The 21481-nt window shown below is 47.9% G+C and overlaps 1 protein-coding gene across 1 annotated transcript in view; it reads right to left on the bottom strand.

Annotated features, from left to right (window-relative positions):
- LOC114587638 (uncharacterized) overlaps positions 1-20701 on the bottom strand; it is a 22796-nt gene extending 2095 nt beyond the window's left edge. Inside the window, exons 1-8 of the mRNA XM_028712192.2 lie at positions 19561-20701; positions 18345-18518; positions 14361-14518; positions 11250-11448; positions 8641-8737; positions 4794-4965; positions 2634-2789; positions 661-839 (exon numbers count right to left, since the gene is read on the bottom strand). Of these exons, the coding sequence (XP_028568025.2) occupies positions 661-839; positions 2634-2789; positions 4794-4965; positions 8641-8737; positions 11250-11448; positions 14361-14518; positions 18345-18518; positions 19561-19811 (1386 nt within the window). The 5' untranslated portion in view covers positions 19812-20701. The remainder of the gene's footprint in view (positions 1-660; positions 840-2633; positions 2790-4793; positions 4966-8640; positions 8738-11249; positions 11449-14360; positions 14519-18344; positions 18519-19560) is intronic.
- Between the last annotated feature and the right edge of the window lie 780 nt (positions 20702-21481).

Below are 21481 nucleotides of genomic sequence, written 5' to 3' on the forward strand. Positions count from 1 at the left end.
CATTCCCAAATTCGGCCCTCCAGATGTTTGGGACTACAAGTCCCATCATCCCTGACCACTGGTCCTGTTAGCTAGGGATGATGGGAGTTGTAGTCCCAAAACATCTGGAGGGCTGAGTTTGGGGGTGCCTGGCTTAACACCCATTCTGCCGTTGGGGCTCCCTGACAGCATTGCATGTGCAGTCTTTGGCCTTGCTGCTTTGGGGAGTTTGTAAAGGACAAAGAGCCCTGGACAGTTAAGTCCAGCCAAAGGTGAGTTAAAAGCTCATCTTGCTTTTCAGGAAGAGGGAGGATTGCTCCACTCTCCGGTATTCTACTGGATTCCTACCCACTATTACCCCCCCTTTTTTTGGGTTCAGGTCCCCTCGCACATAATACACCCACTCATGTTAGTAATAATTGATAGAATCAAAAAGAGGTTCCGAGTTCCAATGCTACCGCTTTGATTAATAAGTAAAAGGGGTTAGGGGCAAATCCTTTGAAAACCAATTCCTAGTGCTGTGCTTGGAAACAGGAGGCTAATCTTTTCTTGTTCTCTCCCTGCCCGCCTTTGCTCGAGTCTAATCCATAGGGCAGACTTCCTCCAAGTGACCCAAAGTGGAACTTTGGTTTCCAGCTCTTGGGTTTCTGTGCATATCCATAGCATATGCAGTGAACTCACCTGCTCCAGAGGTACAGGGATTGCCAGCGGCTGGGCAGCGACATTCCTAGTCCGACTGCGCTGGCGGGACCGGGAGCGTCGAGTGCGGGACGGAGAACGTCGAGTGCGGGATGGAGAACATCGAGTGCGGGACGGAGAACGCCCCCTCCGCTTGGGGCAGCTAGCCCACATCTCTTCCACTGAAGGGGGGAAAAATGGCAGACGGTTGGTTGCTCCAGAAGTGATATTTAGGCAAGAGAAGCAACTTCACCCCAAATATCCTCACAGGTGGCTTATAGTTACTATCCCTTTTGAATTGCCAAGTCACTACTTTTTCTAGAATCAGCTAGAAGTGGGATTAAAGCAGAAGATCCACAGATCACTTGTTGACAGATCTATATTACCCAGCAATATCCTTCCTTATGGCCAAGAACCTGTTATGGTGCTTACTAAGAAGCTAGTCCCATTCAGCAAAGGTCCTTTGCAACATTCATTAAAAGTTTCCTGCTTGCTGGGGTACTAGTCAACAGGAATAAATGGAAAGGGCAGACCCAGCAAGCAGGAAATTATTTAATGGCACAGGAGCCCTGAAAAGCCTCAACCACATTTTTGCTGTTGACATTGGGGGTGGCCGTCATGATGCTGCTCAGATGTTATTGAACTCCCAACTTCCATCAGTCCAAGCCAGCATGGTCAAGGGTCAAGGATGATGGGAACTTCACTGGCATCCCTGTTCTATACCGCACAGCAGTGGTAAGGAGCCTGGTCCCCTCCCCAATTACTGTTTGACCACAAGTCCCATCATCCCTGAACACTGGGAATGTTGTCTTGTGCTGCTGGGAGTTTGGAGTCCTAACATCAGGAGGACCACAGGTTCCCTAGCCCTACAGTACAGGCGAGTGCTGCAACTGATCTTTTTGAACATGCCACGAGCCAGGTGGGCCCAGGACAAGAATACAGAAAACACAAGAGGGAAAACGGGGATAATGCTGGAATGCAATGTTTTGGAACGGACAGTTTGATACTCCACAAGAGCAAACAAACAAATGTACAGCAATTCCATAGAAAGGGACAAGTGTGGATGCAAGCCGTGTCAAAGCCAACTTTTTTTAGCTGGCGGGGTGGGGAAAACAAAAGCCTGCCACAAACCAAAAGTTAAAGTACAACATTTTAGAAATTGATAGGACATGAGTTATTGGAACAGTCTGGCTGAACAGATAGGTCTTTGCCTGGTACTGCAAAGACCATGGGAATGGCACTAGGCAAATTCTCTCTGGAAAAGCTGTTCCATAACTGGGGGCCACTAATTAAAAGGCCCTTTTCCTGGTGGTTTCATTCGTCAGGGGCAGCATTACATTAACCTGGGGCCCTCTGGATGTTGCTGGACTCCAATTTCCAGTAGCCCCAGGCAGCATGGCCGATGGGAGCTGGAGTACCGCAGCACCTGGAGACCCCTAGGTTCCCCACCTCGGAAGCACAGCAGCAGTGAGAGACAGCTTTCAACGCAATTGTGTTTGTGGTCTGCTCTGTCTCCCAAATGGTGCTTCAACCTCCTACAAGGTAGGTTAGGCTGAGAGAGAAAAAGAGAATTTGGCTCAAGACCAGCCAGTGAGCCTCACTGGGATGTTGGAATTTTTAAGAAAGTTTTTCAGCTTCGAGACCAGGGCTTCAGCCTCCCCCCTGCCCCGGTACACCAGCCCTCCACCTGCCACCTTCCAGTTCCTTCCTAATACAGTGGACGCTCGGGTTGCGAACGTGATCTGTGCGGGAGGCACATTTGCAACTCGCAGTGTTCGCAACCCGCAGTGCCGCATCTGTGCACATGCAGTATGCAAATTGGCGCTTCTGCGCATGCGCAAAGCGTGATTTAGCGCTTCTGCGCATGTGCGACCACCGAAACCCAGAAGTAACCTATTCTGGTACTTCTGGGTTTTGGTGCGTCTGTAACCCGAAAAACGCAACTGTAACCCAAGGTATGACTGTACGTCACTCACTTTTCTTCTGGTCAGCCCTGTGTTCCTTTACTTCCGTTGCAGTTCTGTGCTGTGAGCAGGGCAGCAGCTTTGGGAATCCTGAATCAGTGAATTCCTTGTTCTCTGCATTGACCTCCGAGTCCAGAAGCAGGAGCTCTGATTTTGGCAGTAGCCTTTCTGCAAGCAGAGATCACACACAAGCTGAGCAGAAAACCTCCAAGAGTTTGGAAGAGTTTGGATTTGATATCCCGCTTTATCACTACCTGAAGGAGTCTCAAAGCGGCTCCTTTCCCTTCCTGCCCCACAACAAACACTCTGTGAGGTGAGTGAGGCTGAGAGACTTCAGAGAAGTGTGACTGGCCCAAGGTCACCCAGCAGCTGCATGTGGAGGAGCGGGGAAGCGAACCCGGTTCACCAGATTACGAATCCACTGCTCTTAACCACTATACCACACAAGGTCTGTGGAAGGAAGCTGCAAGCCAAGAGGCTCCTGGGTCAAATATGCTACATCACTAAGGGGAGAATGAGGCTCAACAGTGTGGTGTAGTGGTTAAGAGCGGTAGACTCGTAATCTGAGCAACCGGGTTCGCGTCTCCGCTCCTCCACATGCAGCTGCTGGGTGACCTTGGGCCAGTCACACTTCTCTGAAGTCTCTCAGCCCCACTCACCTCACAGAGTGTTTGCTGGGGGGGAGGAAGGGAAAGGAGAATGTTAGCCGCTTTGAGACTCCTTAAGGTAGTGATAAAGTGGGATATCAAATCCAAACTCTTCTTCTTCTATAACTAATCCGAAGGCAACCTGTAGTTTAGGAAAGGCTACTAGAGGGTAACCCACACATAATCCACCCAGACTTGCTCTAGTTTCTTCACAGCCCATTTCCTGGTCGCTTCTTGAGAGGCACCCTTGCTGTTGCTGGACCTTGAGACCCTGAATCAGCACTTTTGCTAGGCAAGGGGGAAGAGGAAATGGGGGGGGGGTGTCTCTGTGACGGTTGCTAGGCAACTGCAGCACTCTGTTCTCCAGCCACCCCCACATCTGCTATTTGCAACGAGTTGTGTACATGCATAGGTTCCCTTTAAAAATAGAAAAATGTTTAGCACCCAGACTCTTTGAGATGGGGAGAAATCAGTCACTGGGAACATCAGTGCACACACAGGAGGAACAGAGTCAGGCCAGGTTGGCCTGGGGTCCCAGTAACAGATTCTTCCCTTTTCTTAGCTCCCATCTGCTAAGGCACTGGTGTCCAAACTTTTTTCAAAGAGGGCCAGATTTGATGAAGTGAAGGGCCGTGTGGGCTGACCAAAGGGCCAACCAAGGTTGTTGAGCTTTTTTGGGGGTTGAAATTGTTCAGCTTTTTTTAGGGTTGAAGTTGTTGAGGGTTTTTGGGGATTTTACCCCTGGAAATATTTTATTTCCACAGGGGCCGGATTAAACCGACTGGCGGGCCAGATTAGGCCCCCAAAACTGACTTTGGACATGCCTGTGCGAAGGAAAGCCTCACATGCCCTCTCCAGGTCTTATGCGAGGGAATGCAGTGCTGATAGGAGGGCCTATGGGATGGATTTTAATGACTAGGAGAGGATATATTCATTGCCATTTATCCCTCCAGGCGGCCACATGTGTGGGTTGAACAGAGTTTCAAAATCCCACTCTTGGCAACAAAATTGAAAGCATAGGAATTAGGCTGTAATGCCTTGTTTTGAGCAACTCCAGCTATGAAGGAAGCTGGCATCCCCCTTCTTAAACCACTTAGCAAAGAATCAGGTAAGAACTTGTAAAGCAAGTTTTGAAATAACTTGTACTTACTTTATGATCATGCATTGGTTCACAGCAAAGGCAGCAATAAAAACTATGCAGGCAAAATTCTTATATTTACTGTATACCCAGCTTCAGGAATACACCTAATGCTGGAGCCAGCAGAGGCATGTCCACATCCAGTGTTGATCAAAATAAGAGAGAGAGGAACAGGAAGTACTATATGCTTCTTCCTTTCCAGGAGAGGAGGGGAAATGACATCACACAGAGCCCTCTCTACCAATTGTATATCTCTGGTCTGAGTGTTTGCCTATCAGCAATACAGCTCTGTGGACTTAGCCCCCTTTCATGCTGACTTGCAAGAATATGCATTTGTTTGGCTTGGTTGCTAATTTCCCAGAGAGCCCTCTCCTAAAACCATCCTACCTGTTTCTTGCAGAAGCCTCTGGATCTCTGTCCGGGTCTGCTGTAGACTTTGCAGTACCTCCTGGTTCTGTTTGGCTGGGTCTTTGTAGATCCAGATAAAATAAGTCACCACAGCGAAGCCCAGACCAGCAAAACCTCGACGTGATAGGCCCACCCAGAAGGAGATTCTCTCCTAAAGTGAAGAGAGACAAGTCAATGCAACCAGAGACACACAGATCATCATATAGTATAAGAAGGAACACAGTCCTTGAGTTCTGCCTAGAACACCAGCCTTCCCAAAGTACCTTTCCAGATCTGGGGCATTCTCATCAGCCAGCTTCATCAGAACCGGCCCTAACCTTAGGGGGAGTGAGGCAGCTGCCTGCCTTGCCTCAAGCAACAGGTGTTGGGGGCAGGCAGGAGGGTGTTGTGGAGCAATGCTGTGACAGCCACATGGCCTGTTCTGCACGTGGCTTGATGCCCTCAGGTATGGTGTTTGGTAGACACGGTCCTGCAGTGTTGCAGTAAGAGTCTACGGCCAGCCCAGTCAACTCTGGTAAAATGGAGGGCGGTGGAAATGCCAGCTTGTCCTTTGCCCCATGAAGCAAAATGTCATGGGTCAGGCCTGGTCCTCATCCTGGTGAGTCAATGTAAAAGAGGACAGGGTTGCTGTGCTTTTTAGTAGCTATGAGGGGTAGAAACGTGACCTACATTATTTCAAGTATCAGCTGGAAAATTAAAATTTGTAAGTAAATAATAATTAACTTGTAAAATCAACTGGTTGCTAATAGCATGAGTTACTTTTAACACTATTTAGGCACATTAGCTAGATTCAGGGGTGGCTAACTTGTGACCCTCAGGTGATGTTGGGACCCCAACTCCCATCAGCCCCAGCTGCCACAGGCAATAGTGAGGAATTATGGGCGTTTTAGTTCAAGAGCATCTGGAGGGTGACAGGTTCCCCAGCCCCAAGCAAAATGGAACCTACATTTGTGAGTTCCCAAAAGCATCTTGCCTGCCAATCTAGCCTTGATCCTACTTAGCAAGGTAGTACTTAACAAAAAATATGGTTATTTAAAGGCTGCTTAATCTGCATAATTTACACAGGTTGCAAAATCCAGTTTTTCTTGGTGGAAAATGTGGGTCACCTTGGTGCTGAATTTAGATTTTGTTTTTTGTTTTTTAAAAAAAGAATAACAAAAAGCAGCACACACCCAGAACATCCGCAGCCCTTGGCCCTGTCCTCTGCTGCACTTGCTCATCTCACCATCATCACAGGCTGCCTTCCACTGATCTAGCCAGATATACAGCTTCAAGAATTTCCCCTCCTTATTTAAACTGCAACATACAGCCACACCTCTATAGCCCCATTTAATGCAGATTTTGTTGGCAGTGGCAGCAAACCGACGGCAAGGGCCTAGGAATCTACAGCAGGCCAGCCCTTGGAATACAAGCACAGGCAGGGCAGGGGTAGGGATGGTCGACTGTGGTCACGTCTAGCTTCCACCTTCAGGAAAACCGGATATGGTGGGATGGAGAATGGATTTAAGGATACAGTGGTACCTCAGATTAAGTACTTAATTCGTTCCAGAGGTCCGTACTTAACCTGAAACTGTTCTTAACCTGAAGCACCACTTTAGCTCATGGGGCCTTCCTGCTGCTGCCACGCCGCTGGAGCACAATTACTGTTCCCATCCTGAAGCAAAGTTCTTAACCTGAAGCACTATTTCTGGGTTAGCGGAGTCTGTAACCTGAAGCGTATGTAACCTGAATCGTATGTAACCTGAGGTACCACTGTATGCTAAACAAAACACTTATCATCACCAGAGAAGTTCTTAAAAAAAACCAACCCAAAACTTTAAGAGGTTTCTTAAAAGACTGGCCGGTAGTGTTGTCGGATTGTTGAGAAAAAGAAAGATACGAACTGGGTTGGAGTTAATTGAACGGCAGCTTTATTATACAGGTTTTACCACAGAGTTGGTGATTCATGTATCTTGGGCATCTTTCAGGAATGTAAACAACAATTAGTGTGTGGGGAACCTCAGGCCCTTCCTCCTCACCTCGCTTCCTCCTCACATGATCAGCGAGCATATTAATCTCAGGACTATTATTACTCATAGAGATAACAGCACAGTTTTCAGCTTGCAAGTAGATTTGGCTGGGGGCAAAGTCTTGTTGTTGGACTGCAGCCTTGCAGTAGAGGGACCAACAGAGTTGCGATCTGTCCTCCCAACTCCCTCTTCCTCCTCCTCTATCCCTCTTGCTTATTTTTGTTTTGTTCTAACTATAATGGTTTAAAATCCAATAGCATCAACCTGAAAGAACAGGGTGAGAGGCAGGAGGGGTGCAATTCAGTGGGACTGCCAGCATTTGGTAGAAATATATTAGCACCTGGACCGAGTCAAGGGGACACAGCCAGTCCAGATTCGGAGGTGGGGCTAACAACAAACATGTCTTTGTCCACCCACCCTACATAAGAAACCACACATGCACACCCTGAATCCTGGGAACTGCTGTTTAAGTGTGCTGGGAACTGTAGTTCTGCAAGAGATAATTCTTGGATTCTTTGGAATTTAAATGTGTGGTGTGCCTGGGGACCAGCTTTTCAGTCCCCATAAGACAAGGATGGACAAACTTCAGTGGTCCCAGATATTGCTGGATTAGAACTCCCATCGCCCCACTGGCTGGGGATGAGGAGGGCTGGGCATCTAAAAACATCTAGGTAGCCCCATGTTCCCCATTCCTTTTGTAAGCATTGCGGATGGATAGTACTATCCAGATGCCCTGGAAAAAGTTTCTGCTCAGCACCTGGTGTTCACAAACCTGCCAGTTTTCAGGAACATTGGTAGTGCCAGTGTAATAATTGTTGGCCTGAAACGCTGCATGCACTAAAGCTCTAGAGCCAGTGTGGTGTGATGGTTAAGAGCGGTGGACTCGTAATCTGGTGAACCAGGTTCGTGTCTCTGCTCCTCCACATGCAGCTGCTGGGTGACCTTGGGCCAGTCACCCTTCTCTGAAGTCTCTCAGCCTCACTCACCTCACAGAGTGTTTGTTGTGGGGGAGGAAGGGAAAGGAGATTGTTAGCCGCTTTGAGACTCCTTCAGGTAGTGATAAAGCGGGATATCAAATCCAAACTCTTCTTCTTCTTCTCTGTTGGGTCAGTACTCCAGTCTTTAAGGTCATCGGTGCAGTGGGGAGCGCGATGGGAGATCAGGGTTCAAATCCTCACTCAGCCAAGCAGCTTGCTTGGTGACTTTGGGGCCTATTCACTCCCTCTTCGCCTAGCCTATCTCACAGGGTTGTTACGGGGAATGAACGAGGAGTGGGGAGAACCATGTAAACCACCTTGAGATCCTTGGAGGAAGAAGGTGGGACATAAATGCAATAAACAAATATAAGATAAATACCATGGTTCTTTATCTCCCGCTCCGTTTGGCAAATGTGTCACGTGCAGCAGGGGTCAGGGAGGGAAGGATAGTTTTTATTTAAAAATGAAAATGAAATGTAAAGCCAGTTTTTAGATCTTACGGCATTGAAATAGATGCTTGAAAATGCCTGCGAAGCCCTACCTGGCAAAGCTTGACAAGCCAGGAAGGTGGCAGAGAGAGATTTCCCCTCCCCGTCCACCTCCAGTGCGGACGCCTTCCCGTGACAAGTGTGAGGGTGACACCACAGTGCCGTGGGGAAAGAGGGGGGGCCGAGGCTCCCATCAAGCCACCTACGCTTGAAGGGCGAGACGGGGCCTCAGAAGAAATCAGCATCAAATCGTCACTCCAGGGGCAGCTTGTTTGGGGAGATGCACCTTGTCCTGCTCCCTCCCCTGCCCCAACTCCAACTCAGATTCCATTAGTGCAGGAAGAGGCCATACCGTCAAGTCCTGGCCCCCGTCCGCTTCATCCATCAGAAGGCTGCAGATGACACGCTCTAGGTAAATGTTTGCTCCCACCAACGTCAGCAGAGGAAACCTGGAGACAGAAAGGGGGGGCATTAAGAGAAGGAAGTGCTTTAGGACAGCAGCGAGAATATTGATAGCCAGCTACTGGAAAGGAAATAATATACCAACAAAAAGAGAATGGCTAAGTAAACTATGTGAGTACCTGGAGTTAGCTAAATTGACGGGCTTAATAAGGCGAAAACCGAAAAACAGGGTACAGAAACAGTGGGATTGTTTAAATGAATACTTACATAAACAGGGCTCAACTACGAAAATTTGGTTGTGTTTAAACTAACCTTGTGCGGATCATAAAGAATGTAAAGAGTTTAATGGATTATGGAAGATCTTAAGGGATCTTAAAGGATGGAAGTGAAGAACAGAGGTAAAGGTGAACTAAATAACAAAAGACGTGTGGTTTCGGCGGTGGAAGTCTTTTTAAAATATTTTAATTAAGATTTGCATTTTACAATGTGTGTAAGAATAAATTTGGTATTGTTGTTTATGGAAAGTAGCTTTCTTTTTTCTTTTCTTTTTCTTTCTTTCTTTCTTTGTTTGTTTATTCTTTCTTATCTTTTTTGTGGTTTTCGTATGCTAAGTATGTAAATAATTGTGTTTCTGCAGATGTGTTTGGAAATTTGATTGTATTATTCAATAAAGTTATTTAAAAAAAAAGAGGTGGCCATTTTAAGGGCTTGCCCACGCTTCTGCTCATCTCATTCCTAAGAAGCACAGGGCCAAGTGGGTTTTCTTTTCCAAGAGAAAACCCAGTCTTTAGCTCTAAGTCAAATGGCAATCCCAAGAAAACGTGATTTGCCCTTTCCTCTAATTAAGCGGTTTCCCCCCAATGAAACCCTAAGCTTCACCAGGTCCCTGTCTTGTGCCCAAGCGGGGACTGCTATCTGGTACCCAGGGCCCAATCTTTGCCTTCTGAGAGCCTTAGCTTTCTTTTTAAAGACAGCTTGTTTCTAGCGCTTATTGTGGGGAAATAAGTTTGGAAATGGGAAACCAGGCTTATGGGACCAGGGGTGCCAACCTGAATAAACTATGGGGGGCTGGAGCAGGTAAGCCCCACCCCACATAACTGATCACAAGACATGGGACATGCACACCATTTGAATGGCAATGCCCATCAACTTGCGGGGGCAGCCCAATAAAATAATTTATTGGGGAGGACGAAGGGACCTCAGCCCCTAAGAGTTGGCTCCTATGCTAGGGACAATGGACAGTTGAGGTGTGCAAAGTACACTGGTACATGCTGTCTTTCCCCCTCACCCGCTGCCACCCACACAAAACTCTAAAAACCTAAATCTTAGAAACAGAATCTTGCAGTGTTTATCTATGCATTATTTATTGGTCTTGCAAGAATGTATTTAGAATCATGGGCTTTTGCTAAGAGCTAGAGCTACTTAACTGCTGAACCACTGTGGGCCAGGCAAGAAATTTCAGGAAAACAGAAATCTGTGTTCTGCACAGTCAGGCCAGCGTTCCTGAACCTATGGCTCTCCAGATGACGCCAGACTCCAGCTTCCAGCTTCCATCATCCATGACCATCACCCATGCAAGTTGGGGGTGATGTGATCCTTAGTCTAACAACATATGCAGGGCCACAGGCTCCCCATCCCTCCTCGACTGGGTCTTGAATCTAAGCTGGCGACCAAAAATGCATCACAAACCAAAGGAGGACATCTCACCATAGTGGGCAACACTGACCTGTGTGCCTTCTCAGTCTGCTACCCAATTGCTAACTGTTTATTGGCGACTTCAAGGCCCCCTTCTGCTCTCCATTCTTAAGGTTCTTGATCTTTAAAGTGGACCTTCAAGTAGAATAAGGGGTCGCCAACCCAGCACCCGTGGGTTCATCCTGCTCCTTCCTCCACTGCAATTAGTCTTGAAAAAAGCCAACTCTTGTTGGTCACAGCTGGAAAGAGGTTCGCCCTCCCCTCCCTGGCTGTGGCCCCACCCACCAAACACACCCACCTGGCCTGCAGCAAGTAGGCTCACCAGAAGCCTTGCAGTGGCATCAAAAGCTTTTTTCAAAGTTAATTGGGAGGGGCATTAGGGGAGAGGAGTGATATTCCTGGGGGAGGATCAACTCTCCTCCCCCTGCTAAAAATACTGGGCTTGAAAAAATTAAAACACCTTTCTTACACCTAATTGCTGGAAGAACAGAAGAATCAGGGCCTTTTTTTCAGGCGGAAATCACCCAAACTCAGTTCTGGCACCTCTCAGGTGGGCACCATTGCCATTCTAAGAGAACATGCTGAGTTCCGGCACCTCTTTTTCTAGAAAAATAGCACTGAGAAGAATATGTGTGTTTTAATGGGGCATCTTGCCAATGGCAGCTTCTCAGATTTCCAGATGTGCACAATAAGGTGGCCAATGCCTGGAATAAGAGGACTGTTTGAAAAATGAGGTACCTGGCAGCCCTGCTGGAAATCCTCCCATCCCATCTCTCAAGGCAGCCTACATGTTTTGATCAGGCTGGAATGTGTCTCTCTTCCAGGGGGATCTTTTGCATCTTCCATCCACACCCATTTCCTTACCGTGCTCCTGCAGTCCGTTGGCTAGAGGTCAGCACCAGGCTGGCAGCCCCACTTAGGAGATGGAAGAAGATCGAGTAGAGAGCGCTGGACTCCCCAACGACAAAGCGGTGCAGAAATGTAACCCGGTTGAAGATCTCAGCAAAGGCTACTCGCTGCTCAAAGGCCGAATCCTGCAGTTCTTGGAAGGCCTGGCGCACCCCTGCAGAGGAGAGAGGCAAGCCAGCAAGGTGCCATCCACAGTCCTCTCCCAGCTAAAACCAGAAACTAGGTGGAAACAGAACATAAGCATCCCATTTCCATTTGTTCCACTTATTATCTTCCCTCTGTAAGCCATATGTTTTGTCCCACACAGATGATAGGGCATGCAGATATATATTTATTTTAAAGTATCGCTTCTTTCTCCTGCTTGCTGCAACTCTGAAAAGAAACTCTCTCACATTTTACAGTACTACCAGAGGCAGAGGCAGTGTGTTGTCAGGTGATATTTGGTAATCTTTCGTAATACAGTGGTACCTTGGGTTACAGACGCTTCAGGTTACAGACTCTGCTAACCCAGAAATAGTACCTCGGGTTAAGAACTTTGTTCTTTTCCAAAAAAAATTTATGAATTTTCCAACAAAATGTAGACAAACAAACAAACAAACATATCTTAACTGTACTTAATCCAATCTTAATAACATTGCTGAGTGACTTCCTCGAATCCCCATGGCTGAGTTTCAGTGTATATCATTGTAACAATTTTCCAAAACCAATTTTCTCATAAAATTAATTTAATCACTTAACATCTTTCTTTCTTTCCATTTTATCTTTAAACATATTATTCTCTAACATTACATATTTAAATCCTAAGCCTATCTGGTATTTGCAAGTTTTTCCAATTAAGTTAGGTAAAGGTACCCCTGCCCGTACGGGCCAGTCTTGACAGACTCTAGGGTTGTGCGCCCATCTCACTCAAGAGGCCGGGGGCCAGCGCTGTCCGGAGACACTTCCGGGTCATGTGGCCAGCGTGACAAAGCTGCATCTGGCGAGCCAGAGCCGCACACAGAAACGCCGTTTACCTTCCCGCTAGTAAGCGGTCCCTATTTATCTACTTGCACCCGGGGGTGCTTTCGAACTGCTAGGTTGGCAGGCGCTGGGACCGAGCAGCGGGAGCGCACCCCGCCGCGGGGATTCGAACCGCCGACCTTTCGATTGGCAAGCCCTAGGCGCTGAGGCTTTTACCCACAGCGCCACCCGCGTCCCTCCAATTAAGTTAGCTTAACATATTTAGCTTCAGGATATTTGCTTCAGGGTGAGAACAGAAATCGTGCAGCAGTGGAATGGCGGCAGTGGGAGGCCCCAATAGCTAAAGTGGTGCTTCAGGTTAAGAACAGTTTCAGGTTAAGTATGGACCTCCAGAACAAATTAAGTACTTAACCCGAGGTACCACTGTATAATGCCCTGTGTGAGGCCAAAATTTGGGACCCTCCAAATGGAATTTCTCAGTTATGGCTGGAGTGCACATTACTGTACAAAGGTAAGACCTGCATCCTTTGCTTTGCCCACTTTTGATTCTGGCCTCATCCACCCCTGGTATGTGGCCCCACAAAGGTTAGCATGAGAGAGAAAGGTTCCCAACCCCTGAGCTAATTCCCCCAGTATCTGCATATTTGAAAGGAGGGTTTTGTTTTTAATACTAGTGCAGCACTGGGGAATGGGTTCTGTTTCAGGAAAAGGGGGTACTAGGGCAGGGATGTCTGTGTAATGCAATAATAATAATAATAATAATAATAATAATAATAATAATAATAATAATATATTTATACCCTGGGGTATAACTCAGGGCAGCTCCCAACCGAATATTAAAAACACAATGCAGCATTAAACATTAAAAACTTCCCTAAACAGGGCTGCCTTCAGATGTCTTTTAAAAGTTAAGATAGTTGCTTATTTCCTTGACATCTGATGGGAAGGTGTTCCACAGGGCGTGCGCCACCACCGAGAAGGCCCTCCGACTGGTTCCCTGTAACCTCATTTCTCGCAGTGAAGGAATCGCCAGAAGACCCTCTACGCTGGACCTTAGTGTCCGGGCTGGACGATGGGAGTGGAGACGCTCCTTCAGGTATACAGGACCGAGGCCATTTAAGGCTTTAAAGGTCAGCACCAACACTTTGAATTGTGCTCGAAACGTACTGGGAGCCGATGTTATATGGTACTCAGGACCGGTGTTACATGGTCTCAGCGGCCACTCCCAGTCACAAGTCTAGCTGCCACATTCTGGATTAATTGCAGTTTCCGAGCACCTTCAAAGGTAGCCCCATGTAGAGCACGTTGCAGTAGTCCAAGCGGAAGATAACTAGAGCATGCACCACTCTGGCGAGACAGTCCATGGGCAGATAGGGTCTCAGCCTGCGTACTAGGTGAAGCTGGTAAACAGTTGCCCTGGACACAGAATTGACCTGCTCCTCCATGGACAGCTGTGAGTCCAAAATGACTCCCAGGCTGCACTCCTGGTCCTTCAGGGGCACAGTTACCCCATTCAGGACCAGGGAGTCCTCCACACCTGCCCACCCCCTGTCCCCCAAGAACAGTACTTCTGTCTTGTCAGGATTCAACCTCAATCTGTTAGCCACCATCCATCCTCCAACTGCCTCTAGACACTCACACAGGACCTTCACTCCCTCACTGGTTCTGATTTAAAAGAGAGGTAGAGCTGGGTATCATCTGCATATTGATGAACACCCAGCCCAAACCCCCTGATGATCTCTCCCAGAGGCTTCATGTAGATGTTAAAAAGCATGGGGGAGAGGATGGAACCCTGAAGCACCCCATAAGTGAGAGCCCAGGGGCCTGAACACTCATCCCCCACCACCACTTTCTGGACATGGCCCAGGAGAAGGATGAGAACGCAAATAATCTAGCATAGGACTCTGGAAGCCCCTCCCCATGCTGCTGGACTCCAACTCCCATCACCCTCATCCAGCATGGCCAACAGTCAGGGATGATGTGAGCTGTAGTTCAGCAGTATCTTCAGGGCCATGGCACATTGTTGTACAACTTTTCATTTTATAATGCAGCTTTGTTTGTTTCTGAGATCATAATCCCTACCCAACCACCCAACTCCCAGCCTACCTTGGGAGGAGTCACGTAGCATCTGATGTAGCAGCTCCCCATCTTGCAGGATCTGCTCCTGAGAGCGCAAGGTGGCATCCTGTGCCTGGGCGATCTCTCCAGCAAGCTGATGGGTGGATTCCAGCTGGCGGGCCACAGTCTCTGAAGAGGACGTCAGCCTGGAATGGGCAGAGAAGGCGGGAACCAATTCATTATGACCAGGAACATCTTAACCACACAGCATATCCACTGCGCCAGGAAGGTGCTGAAGTCATTTCATCCCTTGAAGGAATCTGGCTGCAACTCTATGCGCTCTGACTTGGGAATAAGTCCCACTGAACTCAGTACGACTTAATGTCTAGTTAAGCATGCATAGGAACAGAGCATTAATTTCAGAAAGGAGATTAAAAGGGTTCAAGGCCACCTGGAAGTTACAACTTCTAACGTGCCAGCCCTTCAAGGGCTAGATACTTTATTTTTAGATTACAATGGAGGGTTAAGGCCCACAGACTCCAGTTTTCACTCCCAGATTCCACACAATAAGTCCCCTATTGTTCCTGTACCCTACTGTGTCGGCCAACCATACAGGTTCCAAGTCCATCACACCTCCCCACCCCTCACGTTATAAAACCCCAAAAATATACTTGAGTCTTTTTGGGCAAGCCCAGACGGCTTCGATGCCACAACCACAGTATTTTGGGCAACTTAAGGAAGCAGGAATCGTCATATGCAGGCAGCATCCATTATTCCAGTGGTGGGGAACCTGTGGCCCCCCAGAGGTTGCTGGACTGCAACTCCCCTCCTTCACTGACCATGGGTTCTGCTGGCTGGGGATGGTGGGAGTTGGCATCCCAGAGGGTATGGAGGGCCACAGGTTCCTCAGCCCTGCCTTGTGCTTCCTTAGTGTGGTGAGCTGCAATTACTCCCTAGGGGGAAAGTCAAAATACAGCAAACGGCTTTGCTCTTCCCCTCCCTGCTCCAAGTCGCTTGTTCTAGATTTCCACCAAGTGTCAACCAGACAAATGTTGATGTTAAGCGGATCTGATGGTCCACGCTTCCCAAATTAGACTATCCTGTCACACTGAAGCTAGTCTGCTCTGGGAAATGCTGGAATTAAGAGTGTCACTCTGGGGTAGCTCTCCCCATGTAGAAGAAGTGCCCTACTTTTTGGTGCTGCCGGTTCCAGTGGCTCAAATGGAAACCCAACGCTTAGCTTGCCTGCTGTCCAGCCCAGCTGCTAGTCAAAGAGCTGTCTTTGTGGAGGGAGTAGACAGGAAAAAGCACTTCATTCATACTGAGAATTGGCAACTTCTTTACCCTAACAAAGGGTTGGGAAGAGAACAAAATTAGACATACCAAAGACCTCCACCCAACCTCCTTCCCCTCCTATCCTGGTTGTCAGTCCAGGGATAGTGGTAGGGTCAGGCAGCTGCCAATGCTCCAGTTAGGGCCCCCAACCCTGAAGCTTCTCCTGGCTCTCCTCCTCTCTGCTGCTGAGCAATGAAAGAAGCTGTGATGGCCTGGGATTCGGATTCAGATGCCGAACCCGAGGAATCCCAGCCTGCACAGGTTTCCCCACCTCCAGAACCAGCTGAGCCGGGACTGGGGCATGAGCCTGAAGGGTCCTCAGCTGTGCTGGATCCTCAGGTGCAGGCACCAGCTGAGTCTGCTCTGGCTCCTGAGAGGATGGAGGACCCATTGCCTGCAGGTGCTCCACTCTCAGCCTCGTCAGGGGAAGCTGAGGTTGCCTCTGGGTCTGGTAACCCTCCAGCCTCTCCTGAGGGCAGAGAGGCGGAGGGAACTAAGTTCCCGCAGGAGGAGTGCTCGCCTCCAGGCCAGGAGGGGCGAGTCACCTGTGGACCGGGGCTGCCCTATGCCTCGGGGCAGATAAAAGCCGGCCAGGCCCAGTCCCAAGTTGCAGGAGCAACTTTTTAGGTTGCCAGTTTCTGCCTGAACCCTGTCCTGCTTTCCTGTCCTCACCGGACTCCCTGCCCTGCACCCAGCTTCAGCTTTTACAGACTGCCTCCATATTGCTCCTTCAACCTCGGACTGGACTCGGACCTCGCCTCTCCATTGACCCACGAAACCAGCACAGAAGCAAGCAGAAAGAGCAGGAAACTCCCTACACACTGTCCTCTTGCACGAGTGCTGGTGCGGATTGGATGAATACAAATGGGCATCTTTACCTGTTGTGACTGCAGTGTGGTTTTAAAAAGGAAGGGGGTAGGGGGAGATTTTTTTTTTTTTTTGCTATGGGCATCTGGAAAAGTCCCCCCCCCCAAAAAAAAACCCACTTGACCCACTCTCTTTTCACCAGTTTCCTCCCACTGTAACAACTCACTCTTCCTTTCTACCTTCTTGCTTGATGCCTGGGGATGCTTCCAAAGGAGCTGCTATTGAGCTTTCATCCTGATTTGTTTGCAGGAGGTTAAATGACAAGACATCAAAGCAAGTCTTATCCCATGCTTCGCTGTGCACTTTCCCACCCCTTTCTATCTCACAAAAAGCCCAATCTTTTGGGGAGGTGAGTTTGCAGTGCAATACCTCCCAATCAGCTACTGTATAGTTGTGCAATCTGAGTTTGCTGATATGTTATTGAATCCATCTTAAAGATAGTCACACTCAGGAAGTGCACTGCATCACTGTGAACTATATTGATTCAGAGAGAGATAGAGAAAGAGAGAGAGACAGAGAGAGAGAGAGAAATCCTGTGTAGGTCTGCTTAGCGCACTGAGATCAGAGATATAAGCATGCATAGGATTAGCATCTTTCTAAGGGAGGAGGATAGTGAGAAAACCAGTTAGTTGGCTCTGCCAGCTCTGATCTCTGGTTCCACCTACTGAACTCAACCTATTATTAGTTGCTCTTCTTGTGCTTCCCTAGGCCCAAAGGGCATCAACCACCACTGGAAGATCAAAGCAGCACCAGGAAACACAGGACTGCATGCAAATTATGCTATGTGGACCTCCCCATACGAGTGCCTAGAAGCAGTCAAGGGAAACCCCACTAACATGCTTAGTGGTTCCATAGGGCTCTCACCAGGCCTTAATTCTCCCTGCCCTCCCATGCTGTTTCATAGGAACTAGCCTTATACAGTGGTACCTCGGGTTACAAAAACTTCGGGTTACAGACTCTGCTAACCTGGAAGTAGTACCTCAGGCTAAGAACTTTGCCTCAGGATAAGAAAAGAAATCGCGTGGCGGTGGCGTGGCGGCAGTGGGAGGCCCCATTAGCTAAAGTGGTACCTCAGGTTAAGAGGTTAAGAACGGTTTCAGGTTAAGAATGGACCTCCGGAACAAATTAAGTTCGTAACCAGAGGTACCACTGTACAGAGTCAGACCATTGGGCCATCTAACTTAGTATTGCCTACAGTGACTAGCAGTGCCTCTTCAGGATTTCAGGTACAGTCAAACTTTGGATCCCAAAAGCCTCCATTTTGGAACGTTTTGACTCCCGAATGCCAAAAACCCAGAAGTAAATGCTCTAGGTTTCAAACATTTTTCAGAAGCCGAACGTCCAATGTGGCTTCTGCTGGAGTGCAGGAAGTTCCTGCAACCAAGTGGAAGCTGCGCCTTGGTGGTTGAACATTTTGGAAGCCGAATGGGCTTCCGGAATGGATTATGTTCAACAACCGAGGTCTGACTGTACAGTGGTACCTCAGGTTACAGACGCTTCAGGTTACAGACGCTTTAGGTTACAGACTCCGCCAACCCAGAAATAGTACCTTGGGTTAAGAACTTTGCTCCAGGATGAGAATAGAAATTGTGTGGCAGCGGCAGCAGGAGGCCCCATTAGCTAAAGTGGTACCTCAGGTTAAGAATAGTTTCAGGTTAAGAATGGACCTCTAGAACGAATTAAGTTCTTAACCCCAGGTACCACTGTATGGGATATTCCCAGCCTTCCCTGGAGATTGAAACTGGGAACTTCTGCATGCAAAGCATGAGCTAGAATTACCCTTCCAGGCTAGTTGCTCTCTAGAGGAAGAAAGAGCCCCATTTTCCTTACCTGTGCATGGTGTCTTGGGCTCGTTGTTCCCAGGCCTCATTGTGCAGGAAATAACAGATGCTTTGAGCATGGGTGAAGAACTCTGTGTACACCCCAAAGGCCACTGGGTCCATGTCCTGTGTGCAACCACGGATGGAGCTGCTAGGCTCACAGGGGGGGAACTTCCTCCCAGACCTGCCCAGGAGAAGACACAGAATAAGCTGAAGCTACTGGTCAGATGAAACAATGAGAACCAGTACAGCCAGCCTTGAATTATGTTGACTTGACATCCCAGACAAAACAAAGGCAAGATCCACACCATACATTGAAAGCACATGGATTCCTACAAAGAATCCCACAAGGAACAGTAGTTTCGTAAGGGTGCCGGGAAGTGTAGCTCGGGGGGGGGGGGGGGAGGGGAACTACACTTCTTCAGATTCTTTCAGGGTAGTCAGGACTGTCAAAGTGATATAGATGCACTTTAAATGTATATTGTGGGTGTGAGTAAAAGGAAAGGGACAAGCTCCTCCTCCATGAAGCTTTAGGTTCAAGCAATGTCTCTCTTCCACTGTCACCTCCGATGAGCTACTGAAAATGTTAAGAACTACAAATGTTACAAAAAAACCTCTAATAAAAGCCATTAATACAAATTACTAAAAATAAAATACTGCTGTAAATGCTGAAACCCTTCCCCACCTCTTCCAATTCCGAGCTCCACCCTGCTCTCACTCAGGGCCCAAACAAACTCACAGATCACCCCTCAAATCCCACACCACAGAGGGTTTGTGGAGCCTGCAGACATCGCCCTAGACTGTCCTACTAGGGTTGATGGACAGACACCAATGTCGATGGGGCTTCCTCAGGCTGCCCACAGCTGTGCCCCATTCAGTACACAAATCAGCTGCGCATTGTGCAGTTCCAGGCTGGTTGGTCTGGGTGAGTTTGTTGAAGTAGGTTAAGCTGAGAGACTTTGGTTAGCCAAATTTCACCTAGTGGCAGGGTGAGGATCTGCTTCCAGATACCTCAAGTTCTAGGACGGGGTTTCCAAAACTGGCATTTCCAGTTGTTTTCGGACAATTCCAGTCATCCCTGACCACTGGTCCTGCTAGCTAGGGATGAAGGGAGTTGTTGTCCAAAAACAGCTGGGAAACCCTGTCCTAGGACAACACTCTAGTGATCACTCAATTACACTGGCTGTCACCAGCCCATCCCCCAAGACCCAGGTATCTGGACTCACCGCTGGAGGTGGCAATGGGCAAATTTGATTGCAATGCGGCTTTGCTGCTCCTCATCCAGCTCCCTGCACCCAGCGTCTAGCTGCCCTAAGGCTCCCATCCAGCAACTGCCATAGCGGGGGTGTCGAGCCAGTTCACGGGCCTGTTGCAGGCGGGTCCTTCCTTGAGACAGAAGCTCAGGATCGGGAGACACCAGCGCCCCAAGACTGGGACAGAAATAAGCTATACAAAGAACAACTGAAAAGGCCAGCATGACTGTCCTTATGAAATGTAACTGGTGGGATGGGAGGAGATAGCCTGCCTTAAGCCCAGCGGATAAAAGTTCAGGTGATAGGTTAACTTCCCAGGGTGGAAGTATGGAAGCATTTAAATGTCCTATGGATTTGTCCTTGTGGGGTGGAGGAAACAGTAAATCATGTGGTGTGGGATTGGCTGTGATACAGAGATGAAAGGGAACCTCTCCCTTGTAAACTTACATTTAAAGCGGTATCATACCACTTTAAACAGTCATGGCTTCCCCCAAGGAATCATGGGTGCTGAGACGGGTTTGTTTGTTTGCTGTATAATATTTCATTGTTGTCAAGATCAAGTACAGCATTTATTCATTTTACAATAGCAAGAATACATTAAGTTATAACTCACTTTAAAACTGGTGAGAACAAAAACAAAAAACTGATGAGAACAAACATAAAAAGGTAAAGGTAAAGGACCCCTGACAGTTAAGTCCAGTTGTGAATGACTCTGGGGTTGCGGCGCTCATCTCGCTTTACTGGTCGAGGGAGCCAATGTTTGTCCACAGACAGTTTTTCTGGGTCATGTGGCCAGCATGACTAAGCCGCTTCTGGCAAACCACAGCAGTGCATGGAAACACCATTTAGCTTCCTGCCGGAGCAGTACCTACTTGCACTTTTTGGCATGCTTTCAAACTGCTAGGTTGGCAGGAGCTGGGACCGAACAAAGGGAGCTCACTCCATTGCGGGATTTGAACCATGACCTTCTGATCGATTGGCAAGCCCAAGGCTCAGTGGTTTACACCACAGCGCAACCCGCGTCCCGAGAGAACAAACATACCCCCCCCCAACCCAAGTGGCTCAGAACTAGGTGAAAAAGACCAATAGCAAACCAAAATAAATGAGACCACATAGAGGAGGGGACTTGAGATGTGAAAGCAAATTATCTCTGCAATATACTAGAAACAAATAGAAGAATGAGGGTTTTTTTTATATATATATATTTGTTGGCATGTGTAATATAGGTATTCAAAGCTGAAATACGTTTGTCAGTTTTTGTAACACCATGAAGAACTCTTAATTTGTGTGTCATTTTCCCCCATAAAAGCTAAGTACAACACCTTGTGAAACCAGTATTATAAGGTTTCACCTTGCAACTTTCAATCTTTTCTCATTCTCTACTGGACTATAATAGATGGACAATCTGAAATTTGTCCTTGATGCCTTCTTCAGAGAAAGGTGCTGAGCATTGTTAGGGGACTTCTAGGCCCTCACAGGGAATTCCCAGGCTGTTAAACCACTCTGAGAATTGTAGCTCTGTGAGGGGACCAAAGGTTTCCTAACTTTAAATGAATTAAAATCTCCAGGGCCTGATGAGCTGCAGCCAATGATACCAAAGGAGCTTGTGGGTATAATCTCAGAGCCTCTGCCTATAATCTCTGAGAAGTCTTGGAAAACAGGTGAGGTTCCTGCATATGGGGAAGAAAGAAGACCCAGGCAACTACTTACCAGTGAGCTTGATATCAATACCAGGAAAGGTCTTGCAACAGATAATTAAACAGAGTCTGTGAGCACTTAGAAAAGGATGCTGTGATTACTAAGACCTAGCATGGGTTTCTCAAAAACAAGTGGCCACCTGTCACGGATGTTTTAACTGAGATTCCTGCATTGCAGCAAATTGGAGTAAATGGCC

This window comes from Podarcis muralis, chromosome 17 (assembly GCF_964188315.1).
Source record: "Podarcis muralis chromosome 17, rPodMur119.hap1.1, whole genome shotgun sequence".
NCBI classification, from domain to species: Eukaryota; Metazoa; Chordata; class Lepidosauria; order Squamata; family Lacertidae; genus Podarcis; species Podarcis muralis.